Source organism: Hypanus sabinus, chromosome 11, assembly GCF_030144855.1.
Source record: "Hypanus sabinus isolate sHypSab1 chromosome 11, sHypSab1.hap1, whole genome shotgun sequence".
Taxonomy (NCBI): domain Eukaryota; kingdom Metazoa; phylum Chordata; class Chondrichthyes; order Myliobatiformes; family Dasyatidae; genus Hypanus; species Hypanus sabinus.
Genome location: NC_082716.1, coordinates 23,055,380 through 23,074,359, shown reverse-complemented (window position 1 = coordinate 23,074,359; position 18,980 = coordinate 23,055,380). Strand labels below are relative to the sequence as shown.

Genomic DNA, 18,980 nt, shown 5'->3' with positions numbered 1-18,980 from the left:
GGTAGACTTCATTGGTGTAACATCCAACCACTTGAGCATCCACAACAATCAGAAACATGGAGTCCATAAATGGCCCAGCAAAGTCAATATGTACTCTTTGCCATGGTGATGTTGGCCACTCCCATGGGTGTAACACTGCCTATGGGGGTGCATTTTGACCCTTTTGGCAAAGTCTTCAATGTATTTATCTAATTCCTTAAACACCTGATTAGCATTAAGCCACTGTGACAGTCTCTGGTTAGTGCTAGCATTTGGGCTTCTGTTGCCTGTTGAAGTCACACTGTGCTTTGATGGAGAGCCAGTTTAGCTGGATTCTTCTCAAGTATTCATATCCACCAGTTTTCAATGAATAAAGCTCTAACTGTTGTGTTTGACCCCCATACGTCACATTTACTTACAGTTTGCCCTTGGGAGACTTTTTTTTCACCTGTGTAAGTCTTTCACTGAGGTTTTCTCTAATGTTATCTTAGAAAACACTCTGTTTGATCAGCCTCTGGAATTGTGGACAAACGGACCCTGTGTCCAGCTCCTCGTTACACTGGACACCGGTTGTGATCCAGATGATTTTGTGATCTGCTTCTAGGCATAGCAGTTCACCTTTGTCACACTGCCTGATCCTGTTTCACATCTAGTAACTTTATGCATTTGCTTGGTTTTGTGTTTGGGACTTCTCACTCAGTTGTGCTTTCTGCCTGCTTTGCACATGCACTCTGAGGCCTTGCCTGGGACACTTTCTGCAGACTTTTTTGTTGAACTAACAGTCATCTGCATCATGGGAGCATTTGCCACATTGATAACATCTTTGGCTCATTGCACCATTTTGTGTATTTCATATTCTAGCCTCCTTTTCTGTAGCTCTGGTGCATCCTTTGCTGCAGTCTCTGACATTGCAATGGTCAATGCCCATTCTAAGGTTAGGTCTCCTGCTAGTAGCTTCACTGGAGTGCTTTGACTATACATGCCACATACAAACCTGTGCCTTAATGCATCAGAAAGTCCCTTTCTAAAGACACTGTACCGTGACTTTATTGTGCAGTTCTGCAATGGATTCAGAAATGCTTTCATCTTTTGACCGGTTCCTTTTGTAAAATCTACTCATCTATTACCAGTGGTTTAGGGCTCAAGTGACTTTGTAAAATTGTAACAATTTCATCTAATGTCTTGCTTGCTGGCTGGCTGGCTTTGCAGGGGCTTCTAAATTGTGTAAGATACTGTACATTCTTGCACCTATTAAGCTCTTCCACATTGTTTGCATTACAATACAGTTTCACCCTCTCGATATAAGACTCCCAGCCTTCATTAGCGCTGTCAAATTCATCAACTTTCCAAAATGAAGCCATCACCTCATTATTTCCATTTTAAATTCAGCACGCCTTTCACTGTGTCCTATGCTGTATGTGAGCCTTTGTAAGTGTCTCTGATAGTTTTCTTAAGCTGTTTAACCCTCATTGCTTTGTACCGTAACTGCCAGTGCAGTTCCTGATATTTTCTGGCATTCAGGTTCATACTCATCACCACTTTGTTGTGTCTGTGCACAACTACATCAATTCAATAAAAGCTTGCATGCAGAAGATGGGTTTAACTGGTGTATTCATATTGCAGCGGGAGCAGTGAACACGTGTAAACAAAAGATCAATATGCGGTGCTGGGGGGCAGAAATTCTTTTACGTCAGGGCAGTAGTTGTCAAAGTGTGGCAGAAAGTAGTCCCCGTTTAAATATGAAGTCTTTGAGCATCAAAGGAAGGTCAGTTTAAATACACATTCCACACAAAGGAGCTCTCCCAGTCCCAGGCATCACTGTAGGACGACTTCAGTGCAGTATGCCCAGCCATGATCAGCAACAACTTCAATGATCAACTTTCCATCACAGGTTGTGATAAATGTGAAAATTGTACAATGATCAGGTCCATTCACATCTCCACAGCAAAGAAGGCAACCTGTGCTTGTATGCAGCATGACCTAGATAACCATTCCTGATAGTAATATTCTTGCCACAAAACCAGGCAATGGCCTTCTTCAACTAGAGGCTCTGTCCACCTTTTGATACTTAGAGATTCCTTTCCTGTTACTTTCAACATTCTTGGGATGGATCATCATTGACTCAGTGGTCCAGCCAGAGTCTCTGGGTATGAGAGAGTCACAGGTTGAATATCCTGCAGCAAGTAATTTGGCTCCAGACCCTCTGCCCCCACCCCCTCCAATGTTTTTTTTCAGCAACTGCAAAGTACCATTGATGACTTTGATGGAATACATACAAATTTGCAAGCATGGAATGTCAAACAGCTTAAGCTCGACCCCATTCAGGATAGACTAGCCTCTGACTGGCACTGCATCCATCACTAAACACTTGAACACAAGAGATTCTGTAGGTGCTGGAAATGCAGAGCAACACAACCAAAATGCTGGGGGATCTCCATAGGTCAGTCATTCTCTGTTATTTCTCTCCATCGATGCTGCCTCACTTGCTGAGTTCCTCCAGAATTGTGTGTGTGTTACATTACACTTCATTCCCTTAATCAGTCTTGCCGGGGGGGTGGGGGGGGGGATGAATTGTGTACTGCCTACCTCAGCCATTCTGATAACCTCTCCCAAACCCATAACCACTACTACAAAGAAGTGAGCATTGTTTCCAACTTCTCCACTCTCCTCACATGGCAATTCTGTATGGTTCCCCGCCAACACCTCTGGGGATGGGCAGTATACAAGTTATGGTTGTGCTTTAGGAATATTTATGCTAGTTTCTGAATGTGGAGGTGTGGCACAATTAGATCTAACTGGTACTATATAGAAAGTGAATGACATTCGAAGCAAGGGAAGACTTTATTCATGTTTGTTGTGTATAATTTTGGTAAACCCATCACAGAGGGTGCAGAAGAGGTTCATGATGCTGCCTGGATTAGAGAGTGAGTAATAAGAAGAGGTTGAACAAACTTGGCTTGCTTCTGCAGGCTGACAGGCGCCATTAGAAGTTTATAAGACAGAAGCATAGATTAGGTAGATGGTCTTTTCTTCCCCAGGATGGAAATCTCAAATACTAAAGGACATCACTTTTAAGGTGAGGAGTGGTGAGATTTTATTTTAAACATAGAGGTAGGTGCTTGGAATTCACTACCAGGAAAGCAGACGTGTTAGTAGCATTTAAACAAACAGGTGAACATGTAGGCAATGGAAGGATGTGCAGACAGAAGACAGAAGGTTTAGTTTAATTTGGTCTCATGGTCGACACAGATATTGTGGGCCAAAGGCCTGTTCCATTGTATCTAGTATTAAAAATGAAGAAAAAGTGCCAGGTATTCAAACTAAAATAACATCATGCAGCATTTACATGCTCACTAAAATTCCTGTTTAATGTATGGCTGTTTAAATGCTAATCAAGTAATCCACATGAAACATTATGACCTGTTTCTGTCTCTACTTAAACTCTTGCTGGTAGACTGAAACTAGCCTTGGTTAGTTGCTTGTCAAGGGCTCATGTCAAAAGGTAAGTATGTTGTTGAATTTATTTTGCAATAGGAAGATGATTGGGGTTAATTGAGAAGCCAATATTGACAAATAAAAGCACCTCTTAATCGTACATTGACAAAGCACCTCACAAAAGAACAGTTTTGTACATTTAGACAGATGGGGGGGGTGGGGTGGATTTGACCGTATTCTTAATTAAGTTTGACGACTTTAAAATTTGAGATTCCACAGCCCTCTTGTGGATATCCCTGACTGTGCATCTCTGAACATCAATCAGTATTTCATCCATAAATTTTAGCTTGTGTTGTGGTAACTCACTATTCTGATGTAGTATTGGACTCTCTCAATGTTTTTTATGGCATTCCTCTGTCATTTAGCCAGTTGGAACTTCTGATTTGTATGGTAGAGTTAATTCCAACTCTTGGGATTTTGTCATTTCCTGTCATAAAAGGCATATTGAATGTCAGCTGTGGCTTCACTGGGACTATGGTAATCGGCTCACCCAGCCTTTTGAACTCGTGGGTTAAAATTTTGTTGCAGAGCCTAAAGTACAAGTTCAATCACAGACATAACAATATAGTAAAAATACTGCAAATTTAGAGATTTCAGCTTTTGGATGAGATGTTACAGTGACCCAAATTGTTCTCTCTGGTGGAACCACTTGGCTTACCGTGGCCAATTTTTAACCCCCACTCAACATCACCAGATGAGTTTTTTTTTCTGTTACATATGCATCGAAACATATCAAATCAGCGAAGATTGTTCTGGGCAGCCACAAATGTCGCCATGCTTCCGGTGCCAACATAGCATGTCTGGAAGTCACTTACCCTAACTGTAAGTCTTTGAAATATGGGAAGAAATCGGAACTCCTGGAGGAAACCCACACAGTGATAGGAAGAATGTACAAATTCCTAGCCATGTGCTAACCACTCCTCCAGCATGCAGCCCTGGGTGCCAGGACAGTAGATTTTGTACTTTGCTTTTTTTGAGCCTTGTCATGCAAAAAAAGTCATTGCACTTTCTACATTAAGATGTTTTCACAAAAAGTCCAAGTGGGTGCACGGTGCTTTAGGGTGTTATGGCAAAGATCTGGAAGACGGTGAAGAACTTGGCCAAGTTCCATTGCAGAAATTCAGATGAAAAAATTTGCTCCCCCACAAAGGATTTTGTGCAGAGATTGCCTTGGGCTGCTGTCTCAAATGGATTTTTGCCAGTAAGCCCACAGCTGGTTACTGTAAGAGTTTATTGTCCGCACGGTTGACCTGAGCTCTGTTCAGTGTGGCCAGAGAAACCATTACAGCTTTCAGATTTATTGATGGTTCATTTCCCTTGTTTGAAACTATATGAATCTGTATGTGTTTTTATGAGCAAGTAAAAATTCAAGATGATATTTTAATATTCTAAAATAACTGCTTACGAATTGAGTAATCTCAGTTTATGGAGGTTGGATGGCAACTTTTGCAATCGTTTCTTTCAGCTATTTTTTTCTGCAGTAAGTTTGTTAACTGAAGTAGCAAGATGTGTAAAGCAGGAACTTTGAGACTTGGAGTTTTCATTCCATAGGGAGCTTATATAAATAAGGGCTGGATGGCCAGTCTTCTACAAACAGCCAAGCTTGTGGTTGGTCCAGATGTATCTTTTGAAAGATGCCTAAAAGTTGCAGCCATGGTTTAAAGTAAAGATCTAGTTTTAATAGATGTTTAGTATTTTGTTTGGTAGAAAATGCCAATCCACTGGTGTCACAAAAAAGTAAAAATATCTACCAGCTTCTAAAGTTGATCAATGCCAATACTTAATCTAATGTGTTTTAAGGGTTGCCGTGACCTCTGTTCTTCAGCTTCCTACAGAACAGTGTTTCAGGACGTAAAAAGTAATGTTCAGTTGCTAGGAATGTTATTTCAATATGTAAAATGGGCTTAATGGGCCTTTGAAGTTATCGTTAAGTCTTGGGACCATTTGTTTTAGTGCATCAGAACTATATTAAATCGTGTGTTAATTTTCTTCTCAGACTCATGAACAAGCTGCAACCTGATTCCATCAAGAAAATCAATGAATCCAAATTAAACTGGCACCAGGTAAGAAGACTTGACAGAGGAGTGTAAGTTATTTTGACTAGTACAGATAGGATTCTCAATACTCTTCTCCTGGCGGGGGTGATTAAAACTGAAGGCATGGGCTTAAGGTGAGAGGAGGGAAGATTTGAGAGAAGAGTCTTTTATTACAGAATGGTTGATATCTGGGATTAAGGGCCAGGGGAGCTGGTAGATTCAGATACAGTGACTGCTTTTAAAAGACATGCAAGTGCTCGAATGGTCCAGGCATAAAAAGAATGTGTGTAAATGCAGTAGTGTGGGTGGATAGGAAGGCAGCATGAGTGTGGTGGGCCAAACAGCCTGTTCCTTTCTATAAATTTTTATGTTGAAGTGGCTTTCTATAATCAGTGTTAACTCTTAAATGGAAATGTCAGACATCAGCAATAAAATGTGAAATGCTGAACACTTGGTGGGTTCAGGTAACATCAGTAGAGAGAGAGAAAACACAGTTAATATTTTCAAGTTGAAGACCTTGTAAATTACCATTCTCCCTTGTTCTTAACTGGACTCCAGCATTAAGTATTTCCTCTTACCACTACTGCTGCCTGACCCACTGAGTGTTTATTTAGAGCAGGGGTTCCCAACCCTTTTCATGCCATGGGCCCCTACCATTAACTGAGGGGTCCATAGACCCTGGTTTACAGCATCTTTGTACTGATTAATAGAGTGTGTTCAGATGCATTTAGTGACTTGCCTATTATCGATCTACAAGACTGTATAATGTGTATGTGATGGGGCACCTCGGAAAGAACACAATTACCGTGGCAATTTCATATTGCAATTGGCTCTAATGTTGATGGTTCAATAGCCTACTAGTAATTGTGGTAACAGTGCTACATGACCAGAATCCCAGAACCTTTCTCAAAAACTGCCCCATTTCTGATAATGCATTTTTTTAAAAATTGTTTCACTTCTAACTCTTGAGATAATATTGTTAAACCGCGGCTAGGCTTTTTTTTTAGCTCTCAGCTTGTGAAGCACATTGGGCTCACTGTATGATTGACCCTGGATGTCAGTCCGGTGCTGCCAGCTTTGAAGTTGTTACTCTCTGAAGTTGGGTGATTTTTTTGGACTTCTCGCTTTGGTTCTTGATTAGTAAGGGCATCAAAGATTATGGGGAGGAGGCGGGAGAATAGGGTTGAGAGGGATAACAAATGGCCATGATTGAATGGGGGATCAGACTTGATGGGCTGAATGGTCCAATTCTATTCCTGTCCTGTGGTCTTGTAGGATAGACTCTGCTCATTTGGTGTATGTATAGTTCACTTCCCATTTAAAGGATAAGGGAGAGGAATTCGCCTCTTGATAAACTACAGTTCATTCGGACATAATTTATTGTACATTTTTTCTGTCTTCAGCTGGAGAATATCAGTAACTTTATTAAAGCCATGCAGATTTATGGGATGAAGCCACATGACATTTTTGAAGCGAATGACCTGTTTGAAAATGGGAATCTGACTCAAGTGCAGACGACACTTTTGGCCCTTGCCAGCCTGGTAAGTTTGAATCTTGTCCCCATAATCCCATAGCTGTTCATGGCTGCCAATAATAAACTCACATAGCTTGTTGGTACCCTGTTCACATGCACTTCTATTATGCACCTTGATACATGTCTGAGCCTGCTTTGAGTTGGTAGTAGCAGTTTTACCCCTGAAAAGACTGGTATGTAAAAGGCATGTACATGTCTGGTATGGTATGTCAAGTACTGGTATGTACTTGTCTCATGTCATATTGGGAGTTGAAGAACTACTCCAGGATCCCATAATATTCGGCCTTGTCCAAGATGTTGCATTAAATTTTCACATCTTTGAGCTGGGGTGACATCATTGATGTGATCAGCTCTTCTGGCCGGTGCTTATCCCTCAACCAGCATCAGGAAAATGAGTGTGGGATTTTGGTTTTTGCTCTTATTAACAATGCTTTCAAAAGTAAAGTAATTCACTTTGTTAAATAGAGGGTTAAGGTGAATGACGATCCTGTGTATTGTACAATGTGCAGACGGAAGTGTTACACAGCCTATCAGATTTTAATTAACTGCTCTGCAAAAGCTTTTGCAGTCTGAGGTTTATGAGCCTCCTGTGCAAGAAGCCAGAAATGCATTGATGTTAACACTGTAGATTCTCTGACACAGCCTTTTACATACCAGTCTTTACAGGGGTAAAACTGCTACTACTATATTTCCTTCAATACTCTTCCCAAGGGACACAAACTTTACAAGTGATTCAGCCCCACCCCCTGAAATTGAGAATGCTGTGGAGAATATTTTCTATTGTCTTTTATTTATGAACTGTAATCTTTCCCATGCTTTATACAGCATGATCTTGTAAAATATATTTCTGAATATAGGAACCTCCCAAGTTCTGAAATGTTTTTGCAAGTTTATGCTGTATAACAGGAGTTTCAAGAGTAACAAGATTAATCTATAAACAAAAGAGTAGAACAATGCTGTCTCTCCACAGTATTCTGGTTTTCAGGAGGAGGGGCTAAATCAGTTATAATAGCTTATAAAACTTGTATCTCTTCAGGGGGGGGGAGTTATTAGGAGGATATAAGAACTTATTAAGAAGCATTGACAAAAATTGTAGTGCTAACATTAGTGCATTTCTGGCATTTTGTAAAGGAGGCTCATAAACTCCTGAGGTTGCAAAGGCTTTTGCAGAGCAGTCAATAAAAATGTGAAAGTGCTATGTATACTGCTGTTAAGTAGAATTTGACTCAGACTTAAAGGATAATGGAAGTTGTTTCCATTACCGTAGTAGTGAATCCGTATTTGTAAATCAGTAACTGGTCTAGGATGTACTGAATTTTATGGAAAGCTTGTTCTTCACACAGCAATGAGCATTCACTCTGATACATTTGTTCTTCTAATTCCTCTCCTTTTCCACTTCTGATTTTCCAGTTATAAAATTACTTCATTAAATAGAATATATATTTTAAAAAATAGTCAGGTACTTGTCCCAGTCTTGGACCAGTGGCTGCCTCCTCATTGGACTAGTACCATAGCAGTATATTAACTAAAGCATTTGCTTCCTTTGGGGTGTTTGGGTTTTTTTGCTTTTTTTAAAATGGTGTTCTTTATGTCTATTGTACTTTTTTAATGCATTGGATTTTGAGTAACGATAATTTCATCCTCCTTTACCCTCGTGTACTGAAGAATGACAATAAACCATCTTGAATGAAGCTCTGATAGTTCCCCATTATTTCTTTTGTTCTGTCCTTACAATTGACAGAGGCTTTGGGTTGTGCATCCATTTGCTGTCTTATTCTTTTGGGGGTTGAATATCTAAGGATATTCAGTATTTGAGGAGGATCAGGAAATGGACGTGAAGATGAGTTCACTAATGAGAAAGGATACTAGTTCAGAAACTGAAGATCTGGAATCAGTTTGTATGGAGCTGAGAAGGCTGGAAGAGGTTTGTCACCCATAGGCCTCTATACATAGCGGAGTTGGGAGCAGCAGCAAACATTCTCTTTTTAAGATATAGAAGGGTCTATAGTAATCATTGCCAGTTTTATTACCTTGTATTTCTTTACAGCGTGGAATCTGCCCATCTGGTTTAAAAAAAGTGAAGTCAAGTGCAGGTCTTCAATGACAGAAATGGGATAAATCTCAACGGGAACAGAAAATTTACAAAGCAAGTGAACAGATATTTTGGTTTTGCTTCATAGATAATATAAATGGCTTTCCAGAAATGTTAGGAAACAGAAAAAGAGAAAATGAGGCCAGGAATTTAGTTCTGGTAAGGAAATAGCGCTGGAGGAAAACACCAGTACTGAAAGCTAATTAAATTCACAGGGCTTACCCCGAGTACTATTGGAGTTCTTGATTTCCAGAATTAATCTGCAGAAAAGTTGGATTGCAAATACAACTCCATTATTTAAAAAAAGAAAGAAAATGAGAAGCTTGCGAACCAGTTAGCTCTGTATCAGTGTTTGGGGGGGGGGGGGGGAATTCTAGGGCTGTTATAGAGGGTAACATGCCATTTTAAATATATCAGTGGAATATGATAAAGTCACCATGGTTTTCTGGTAGTTTAGTTTTAGAAAATCTAACCATGGAATAGATGAGAGGGAAACAGTGGTGTGATGTCTCCTTCCAGTAACAAAATACCTCCACCACTTCCCACCCCCACCCTCACCTTTTACTATTTCTCCCCTGTCTATTATTTCCCCTGAGTTCCATTCTCCTTCCCTTTCTTTTGTCCACTCTCCTCTTCTCTGGTCCTTGACCTTTATTGCCCACCTGGCTTCACCTGTCACCTTCCAGCTTGTCTCTTCCCCCCCCCCCCCCCCACATTCTAATTCAGCCATTTTGCCCCTTCTCTCTCTCTGTCCTGAAGAAGAGCCCTAGCCCAAAATGTCAACTGTTTACTCATTTCCATAGATGCTGCCTAACCTGCTGAGTTCCTCTAGTGTTTTGTGTATTGGATTTAGCTTTGGATTTCCAGCAACTGGTGGTGTGATGTAATTGGATTTTTGGGAAGCTGCTGATCCTTCCCTGTATATGCTCCCAATACCATGCCCTTTAGTTGGCATGAATTGAATATTAGTTGACATGGGTGGGGGGAGGGAGTATGTTTGTGTACACGAGCTTGCTAGGATTCTACAGGGATCAGTGCGTAGACCTCAGTCTCAGTATATATCACTGATCTGAGGTGGATGGACTGCTACAGCAACAGAAGACCATGAACTTCAGCAAACAGTAGCCACTTTGTTAGGCGACTTCATGAAGTGACCACTGAGTGTATTCACTACACATTTAGACGTTTTAGAAACTTGCTAGTATTGGTCAGACATGCAACATTAAAAAAAACAGCTTTCAACAATCATAAAGAGTAAAACATTGTGTAAAGGTTAAATTGAGGTTACAATGTAAACAGCATTATAAAAAATAGCTTAAAGTGTTTACAGTGCAGTGATAGGGGGAGGGAATCGAAAATGCCTCCAAGAGGACCACAACCATGTAGCAGGGTTTGGAGGCCTGAGTGCCTCAATGACCTGGAGGGCAATGTTGCCTGGAATCAGGGCTTCCTTTATGCTTTGATTCTTGGTAGGATCACCCATGCCAGACAGGTTAAAGGGTAGAGGCCTGACTAAGAGTGTCCATCTTAGAGGGGTGGGGGGGCATGTTCAGCTCAGAGCTAACGACCCTGACTGGTAATATGGAACAGTTACAGAACTAGCAATGAAGAATCCTTTTGCATCTGAGTGACGGTATTCCTGAGCCTGCACCCAGGACTTGCATGACTGACAGTAGTGAAAACCAAGCTACTGGCACAATGAAGGAAGCCCCAAGCACCACCAGAGATGAAGGACCTTCACTGGTACCCTAAACACCAGTGGCGTAACGGACAGTAGGTTATCTAGAATGGTTGATCTACCCGAGGGAAGGAACTTTTAAGATGGCGTGAATTAAAAAAAAATTTAATATGCCTTTAGTGCTTTCCAGAAGGGACCTTTTGGAAAAGGCAGGTTACCAGGTGGATAGTGCCTGTAATTATGTTGCCTGCCCGCTATTAAATAATATTTAAATGTTCAGGGAAATGTTGTCCAAAAGGACCTGAGGCTTCTCGCACTGCAATTGCGCTAGTGCAGCATGCAGGTAAGACAGTCTGCGTTGTGTGTTGGTTTGCACAGCATGAGGATCTGAATAGAAGAGGGTATGGTACGTTGCTGCAGTTCTGCAGGAGCTTGGTGAGGCTACCAAGTGCTGTGTGTAGTCCAAGTCTAGCTGAACAAAAGAGAGCGAGTGCTCCGAAGGTTCACCAGACTGATTCCCGGGATCACAAACACGAGAAAATCTGCAGGTCTGGAGATCCAAAGCAACACACACAAAATGCTGGAGGGACTCAGCAGGCCAGGCAGCATCTATGGAGAAGGGTACCGTTAACGTTTTGGGCCGAGACCCTTCTGCAGGACTGGAATGGAGGGTGGGGGGATTGGAAGAAGAAGTACAAGGTGGTAGGTGATGGGTGAAACCGGGCGAGGAAGGATGAAGTAAAGAGCTGGGAAGTCAACTGGTGAAAGAGATACAGCGCTGGAGAAGGGAGAAGTGGGGTTAAAGGTTAAAGTAACTGGCCACTATTTGTGTTTTTCTGTAGTGTTGATACAAAGGTTTTTTTTAAATGTTCAATTTTGACCTTGTGTGTGAGCCTTTCCATTGCTGAGCCAGTGTTTATGCTTAACTCTTTGGGTAAATGGATACAAAACAATCCCCTTCACATTAGATCAGATCAGTGGCTGTGTACGGTAAATACATATTAACTAAATGTTGACTAAATACAGTAGGCTATACAAGAAACTACTTTGAGGCCAAAAAGATATTCATTTTTTTTAAGGGTTTTTGAGCCAAGCAAGCAAAAAGTCTGCTTGAAGCTATTTCCTGGAAGTTAGTCAGGTTTGTAAAAGATTGGGGACTGAGGTATCACGGAGATCAATGTGGGACCACTGCCTGTCTTTCAAATAGAACTCTTTGGAACTGGGATCAGAAATGATTTCAAGACTTAAATTCCAAATTTTTGAGTACCATTAATAAGATGATGGGTGTCAGTATATTTTTAGATGTGCTGAAAGGGAATTTGTTTTTTTTTAAATAAAGGGCAAATGATGAATTGAAACGGTTCACTTTAGTTGGACAACTTAAGTAGCTAGCCATCTGGACACAAGCTGGGGTCTGATCAGCCTCGGCTGGGTGACCTGGAGGAGGATATATGATGTTGAAAGACCCGGAACACCCGATGATTCCCGGAACATCACTGAAAATGTATCCAGAGGCATCAGTAGATGTATATACTCAGCAGGTCTCTAAATTACTCCTGTGAATAAATACTGTTGGTAATTTAAGGATACACTTAATATCAACAAGTTCATAGCAGGGGTTCATTTCTTAATGAAAGAATTAAGTCAGGGTCATATCCTGGTTGCTGTGTTGTCATTTGTTCTGCTCTTCCTGTAATAGGAATATGGAGGCTTTGGAAAAGAAATTAAAAATTTACTGGATTTTTTTTCCCTCTGGAGCATACCAGAGCTGAGATCTAACTGCTGCTATTCCAATAGGTCTCGATGACTAGCTGCAAGGATGATGACTTCCTCTGCATAGCTGGCTGTGGTCAGCGCAACACTATTACAGCTCGGGGTGTCGTAGTTCAGAGTTCAGTTCTGGCGCTGTCTGTAAGTTCTCCCCATGGCCATGTGGGTTTCCTCCTGGTGCTCCAGTTTCCTCCCACACTCCAAAGATGTACTGGTTAGTAGGTTAATTGGTTATTGTAAATTTTCCTGTGGTTAACCAGGGTTAAATCGGGTTGCTTGGCCATGTGGGCTTGTTGGGCTGGATAGGTTTGTTCTGTGCTGTATCTCCAAATAAAATAAGGAAAAATAAAGGTCAGACTGAGCTTCTTTAGAAGGATCACACTGAGTGCTGAGTTGATAAAGGCCTTACTATTAATGGTAACATTGAGAACTGACTTGATAAGGTCTTTAGCGTTAACGCTAACAAACAGCTGACTTGATTAAAACTCTTCAGTGTTTTGACTAGGTGGATGTAGGTCATAACTATATTAAAAATTACAAGAGAATTTGGAGAAACTTTAATGTTTAAATCGTAAAACTTATGCACAGTAATTGTGGCTAGTAGCAGTGTGACTTTGAGCAGAGGCTAGAAATGTATGAAAGAGAGAGATGTAGGTCAGCTGAGGTAAAGCAGATGGGGTGGGGGGCATGGAGGGGAGGCTTTATGTCAAATATAAAGGTGTCTGGAGACTGTTAGGCCAAGAGGCTGGTTTCAGTGTTATCATTCTTGGCAGGATGAAGGGGGCAGCTGAACAAATTCACCTCAAAAAGTAACCAACGAGGAAATCTGAAGATGCTGGAAATCCAAACAACACAAACTTAGCAGGCCTAGGCAACATCTATGGGGAAAAAAAGTACTGTCGATGTTTCAGGCCGAGACCTTCAGTCCTGCCGATGGGTCTCAGCCCAGAATGTCGACTGTACTTTTTTTTTCTGTAGATGCTGCCTGGCCTGCTGAGTCCCTTCAGCATTTTGTGCATGTTACTCACTTCAAAAGGTGCAAGATTTGTGCTCTCCTAATATAAATGGAAATCGATAATTTGAATCAACTTTCTTTTCTGGATAATCATGTAAGGTTTTAATTCAGTGGCTTGGAGTTGAAAGTTTAAAAGGGAATGTGATGAGGCTGAAGAAAGCCCGTTGAGTGGTCCAAAACATTAAGTTTGATCAAACCAACGTGAGTATGTTTCCTCTGTTAACCAGGAGTGTTTCTGCTAGTTAACTTTCATTTACTAAGGCAGTTCCCTTGGGAACTTGTATCTGATTTTTCAGGTGTGTTTAATTTTTGTCTTCACACTTATAAGTCTCCATGTGCTGAATGCAATTTACTGTAAATTTTTGCAAATTACTTTCGTTGTTTGAACAGAAATTGCTGTCTAAATTGGTTTGTCAGATGTGGTGGTGTTCCAGTGTTGATTTACTTCATTCTTTTTCTGGCCAGGCAAAAACTAAAGGCTTTCAGACAAGAATGGATATTGGAGTTAAGTATGCAGATAAGCAAGAGAGGCACTTCGAGGAAGAAAAACTGAAGGCTGGACAAAGTGTAATTGGACTTCAGGTACTCAGTGACTTTTTATTACTTTGTAAGTGGTGATCAACGCCTTGATTTTATTTGGAATGTGTGAGCGACTTGGTAGCATAGCGGTTAGCGCAGCTACTTTACACCGCCAGCCATCACTGATCGGCATTTGATTGCTGCCACGGTACGTGAATTCTCCCTGTGACCATGTGAGTTTCCTCCAGAAGCTCTGCTTTCTTCCCACAGTCCAAAAGCAGACCGATCAACGATAGTAAGTAGTTGACATGCTGTTCACCATTGGAACACAATCCTTGCTGATTTGAGTTGACACAATTGACACATTTCACTGCATTCTTTTTGACATTTTGATGTACGTGTGATAAACAAAGCTAATTTTCTGTTCTGCATTTTAATAAATATATTTTGGAAAATAGCAAAATTAGAAAGGGAAAAAAACTGCATTTTGTTGTTGGTTTCCCAATTCTGTTTTATCTAGACTACAGGGATTAGGTTCCTAATTTATCAATGAAACAATGTCAAGCTGGTGGAGAATCAGTGTCGGCTGTGAATGAGTATTGACATTACATAAAACAGGGACACCGTTGGCTTCCTGGCCAAATGGTCTCCAAGTTTCTGTCACAACATTTGCACTGTATTTATAGTATGTGTTGATTCCTGAGGTCGGTGTGAGGACTTGCAATGCACTTGTTCTGATGCTGTTCTGAGTAACAATCAGCGGCACATCATATCAATGTGGCTAGTAAGAGTGGTTTTGAAGGTAATTGGACTTCAGGTGTGTCCCTTAAGTTGGTCATGATGTGCAGTCTTCAGGTAGGAGCATTGGAACCAAATTTACAACTTAAAAAAAATCATCCAACAGCAGGCAGATTTTCAAATTAGTATAACTTCCTAAAAACTATTAAATTGTTTGAGATAGTTTCCCTGCCATTTTTCTGTTTCTATCATAAGCCCTGATTTGAAACTACCTGCATTCTAACTTTGTAATTATTCCTTTGACTTTCCCCGTCTCTTCTGGGATGGAGTTCAGTAGGTACTGATCATACTTTTACAACTGAGCTTTACTAAAATGAGTCTCATATGTACAGTAATAATTAGCTGAATTAACACCGTTGTGCAACTTGAAAATTGATGGGACTCATTTGTACTAAGGTGTGTGGCTTCAGGGCCTCACTTTTCCCATTGAAATGGCTAATGCAAAGGGGCAGAATTTTAATGTGACTGGAGGAAAGTATAAAGGGAAATGTGAGAGGTAAGATTTTTTTACATAATGTGGTAACGTAATGGCTGGCCAGGAGTGAAGGTAGAGGCTGAATAATTAGGGAGATTTAAGAAGCTCTTAGGTGCATGGATGATATGTAGGAGGGAAGGGTTGGATTGATGTCAGAGTGGGTTAAAGGTTAGTCCAGAATTGCGAACCAGAGGGCCTGAACTGTGCTGGAGTGCTGTATGTTCTTAAAAATAATCTTTATTTCAGATGGGAACCAACAAATGTGCCAGCCAAGCGGGCATGACTGCCTATGGCACTCGAAGACACCTTTATGATCCAAAAACTCATACTGAGAAACCATATGATCAAACAACCATAAGCCTTCAGATGGGAACAAACAAAGGCGCAAGTCAGGTAATGTAAATAATTGTTCCTGTGTATTTTGATGCAGTGCTGTTAAGATGCCTGTGTAATGTTTATTTTGCTTGTTTCTGCCCCAGGTGAAACTGGAATCTTGCCAGATGACTAATTTGCATTATTATGACTCATGTAATCATCCTTGTTACAATCTTTATCATCATCTTTGTTTACAACAACCACTTTGCTTAAGAAAGAAGCAAGACATGGAAGGAAGAATAGGCTGTTCGGCCCCACTGTACCGTGAGCCTGTGTTCTTTATAGATTCTGTTATGGGGACAAGTTTACTATTCTATACCCTGTCTACATCCATCATAGTTTTGGATCCCTCTATCAGGACCTCCCTTGGCTCTCTCTGCTCCAATGAAAGTATATCCAGTCTATCCAATCTTTCCACATAACTGAAATGCCCCAAATGGGCAAAAGTCTTTCTCCACCCTCTGCAATATAATCATTGCAATTGATCTGCATTACTTTAAAGTCTTATCAAATGTACTGAATCTGCACAACTCCTGGATGGTGATTTCCAAATACCCAAAGAAATTTTACGAATCGCAGCCCACATATTTTAAGACTGACATGTTCCATCTGTCAAGCTCTGTAAGAATTGTGTGTCTGTTCTCTTTCATTCCTTGTATCCATCCCTTTGTTTTGTTACCGCAGCACAAGCAGAACCCAGCTACCTTGGATTTGTTCACCCATTCGCTTAACTTTAGAAACAACCTCTTCCTCTCTGTCATCAGATTTCTGAATGGGCCACAGACTCCCTCAGCTTTTCCTTCTCTTTTAACACTAATTTGTTTTTTATATCTACGGTGTAACTTGCAGTAATTTTATGTATTGTACTAAACTGCTATCACAAAATAATGCTTTTCATGACTTATGTCAGTGATTATGATTCACTAAACCAGTCTTAAAAGAAGTATGTGGGGGTGGGGGGAAGCTGTTGGCTACTGGTGTTTGCAGGGATGCTCTCACCCCCCTCCCCCACTTATCTAACAGGTGTTTTGAGCAAATGTCACGAATGCCGGCTCTTACCGCCTCGGCTCCACTTCCCAGCATTCAGGTTTGACGTTATTCAGAGCAGTTTGAGCCAGGAGAGAGGAACACACCTGGATGCTGAACTTCTGACAAAGTTAGTGGAACAGATTGTGAGCACAGCATGCAGTGTGTTGCACATGATTACAGACGAAATGGCCGAGTTGCAAAAGTCTTCAGAGGCAGCAAGATTTCAGCAGTAAGGCAGATAATGGTGATGTTAAGGCAGTTCGTTAAATGTAGCAGTTTCATTGACTCAGTGAATCTTGGAATTCCAGCCTACGGATATCCCTTGCAGAAAAAAAACCTTTTTAATGTATGTTTCTCTGTATACAAGATTTCCCCCCCATCCGAAGGTAGAGCATTCCTATGAAACGGTTTGTAAGCCGAAATGTCGTAAAGCGAAAAATAACCTACCAAATCATAGCAAATAATATATAAAACCTAAAATAACACTAACATATAGTAAAAGCAGGAATGATATAATAAATATACAGCCTATATAAAGTAGAAATATTGTATGTATAGTGTAGTTTCACTTATCAAAATCAGAAAGACAGCGAGCCAAAATCGATTTGGAGGAAAAAAAATCAGCACGTACACGCATGCACACACAACTGCCCGCACAAGGCTTCATGGTCATGGTAGTCTTTATCGGGGTAAACACATGTATAAAGTGGGCGTCATTTTCTTGTAAAAGTGAAAATCCTCTTTGGTTAGTGAAAACAGGTACTAATGTAGGTCTTTTGTAACAGCAAGCAGTCGTAAAGCAAACGTTTGAAAAATGGGGGCCACCTGGACATACAGTTTGATCCATGTGTGATAACAGCACTGATCCACGTACGTGTGTGCCTTAGTGATTGGGGTGGAATTGATTACACTTTTCACATTATGTTAAAACTTCTGTAGGATAAGGTCTGCAGTACAAGTCACAGCAGGCACTAAGAATGGTATGGATGGGACATTTGAAGAATGTTTTAGTAACTTGTTTGTAGATATTGAAAGGTCTCAGCCCAAATCGTTGACTGTTCATTACTCCCCCATAGATGGACTCAGCCTGACCTGCTGAGTTCCTCCAGTATTTCGTGTTACTGTAGATACTTTACAAAGTTCAAAGTAAATTTATTAGTGTATATATGTCACCAGGTACAACCCTGAGATTAATTTTCTTGTGGGATACTCAGTAAATCCATAATAGAACCAATGAAAGACTGCACCAATTGGGTGTTCAACCAATGTGCTGACAGCAAACCGTGTAAATACAAAAATAAAGAAATGATAATAAACAATAAAAATCAAGAACCTGAGATGATGAGTCCTTGAAAATGAATCCATAGTTTGAAGGGAGCATTTCAATGATGGGGCAAATGAAGTTGAGTGGTTATCCCCTTTGGTTCAAGAGCCTTACAGTCAAAGGATAATAGTAATTCCTGAACCTGATGGTGTAGGTCCTGAGCCTCTTGTACCTTCCCAATGGCAGCAGTGAGAAGACAGCATGTCTTGTTGAGGTCCCTGATGATGGATGCTGTCTTCCTGTGACAACACTTCATGTAGATGTACTTTTAATGAAATCATTGTCATTGATCTGCTTATTTTAGTAGCAGATGTAATTTTGTTGGGTCTTGCCCAGAACTTTCAATCCTGCTTTGTTCAGTTAGTCTCCAGCTGCTGAGCACCTGTACCTGAGTAAACAGTCATTCAATGCCAGTGGCTGGTGGTCCTGCTCAGGATGTTCTTGTCTCCAGTTTTGCGTTCCTTGCATTTCTTAATCCGTAACTTTTGCTGGTCCCTTATATAAATTCAGATACCTAGGAGTTGATCTACTGAGTTGAGTAAATTTTTTTGGTTCCATGAAATACTAACAAATCCAGATTTTTTAGGCGCTGCAAATTTGGCTTCAGGTAACCACCATGATACTTGCATCTTCTGATCTGAACAGATGTGACAAAATCTGGTATTTCTTGTAAGCCTACATGTCAGTCAAAATCAGGTTTATTTTCACCGGCATGTGATGTGAAATTTGTTAACTTAGCAACAGCAGTTCAATGCAGTACATAATCTAGCAGAGAGAAAAAAAATAATAAATAAAAAAGCATAATAAATAAACAAGTAGTTTAACAAGTATAAACAAGTAATAAATAAACAAGTAGTAAAT

General features: G+C 40.6%; 2 protein-coding genes across 2 annotated transcripts in view; one reads left to right on the top strand and one right to left on the bottom strand.

Annotated features, from left to right (window-relative positions):
- Window positions 1–18,980, top strand: part of LOC132401768 (calponin-3-like) — a 67,740-nt gene that overhangs the window by 46,381 nt on the left and 2,379 nt on the right. The window contains exons 3-6 of the mRNA XM_059983954.1: window positions 5,471–5,537; window positions 6,914–7,051; window positions 14,065–14,181; window positions 15,638–15,784. Coding sequence (XP_059839937.1) covers window positions 5,471–5,537; window positions 6,914–7,051; window positions 14,065–14,181; window positions 15,638–15,784 — 469 coding nt within the window. The remainder of the gene's footprint in view (window positions 1–5,470; window positions 5,538–6,913; window positions 7,052–14,064; window positions 14,182–15,637; window positions 15,785–18,980) is intronic.
- LOC132401765 (choline transporter-like protein 3) overlaps window positions 16,024–18,980 on the bottom strand; it is a 160,696-nt gene continuing 157,739 nt past the window's right edge. Inside the window, exon 17 of the transcript XR_009514696.1 lies at window positions 16,024–18,884. The gene's annotated coding sequence lies outside the window, so the exon portion shown is untranslated. The remainder of the gene's footprint in view (window positions 18,885–18,980) is intronic.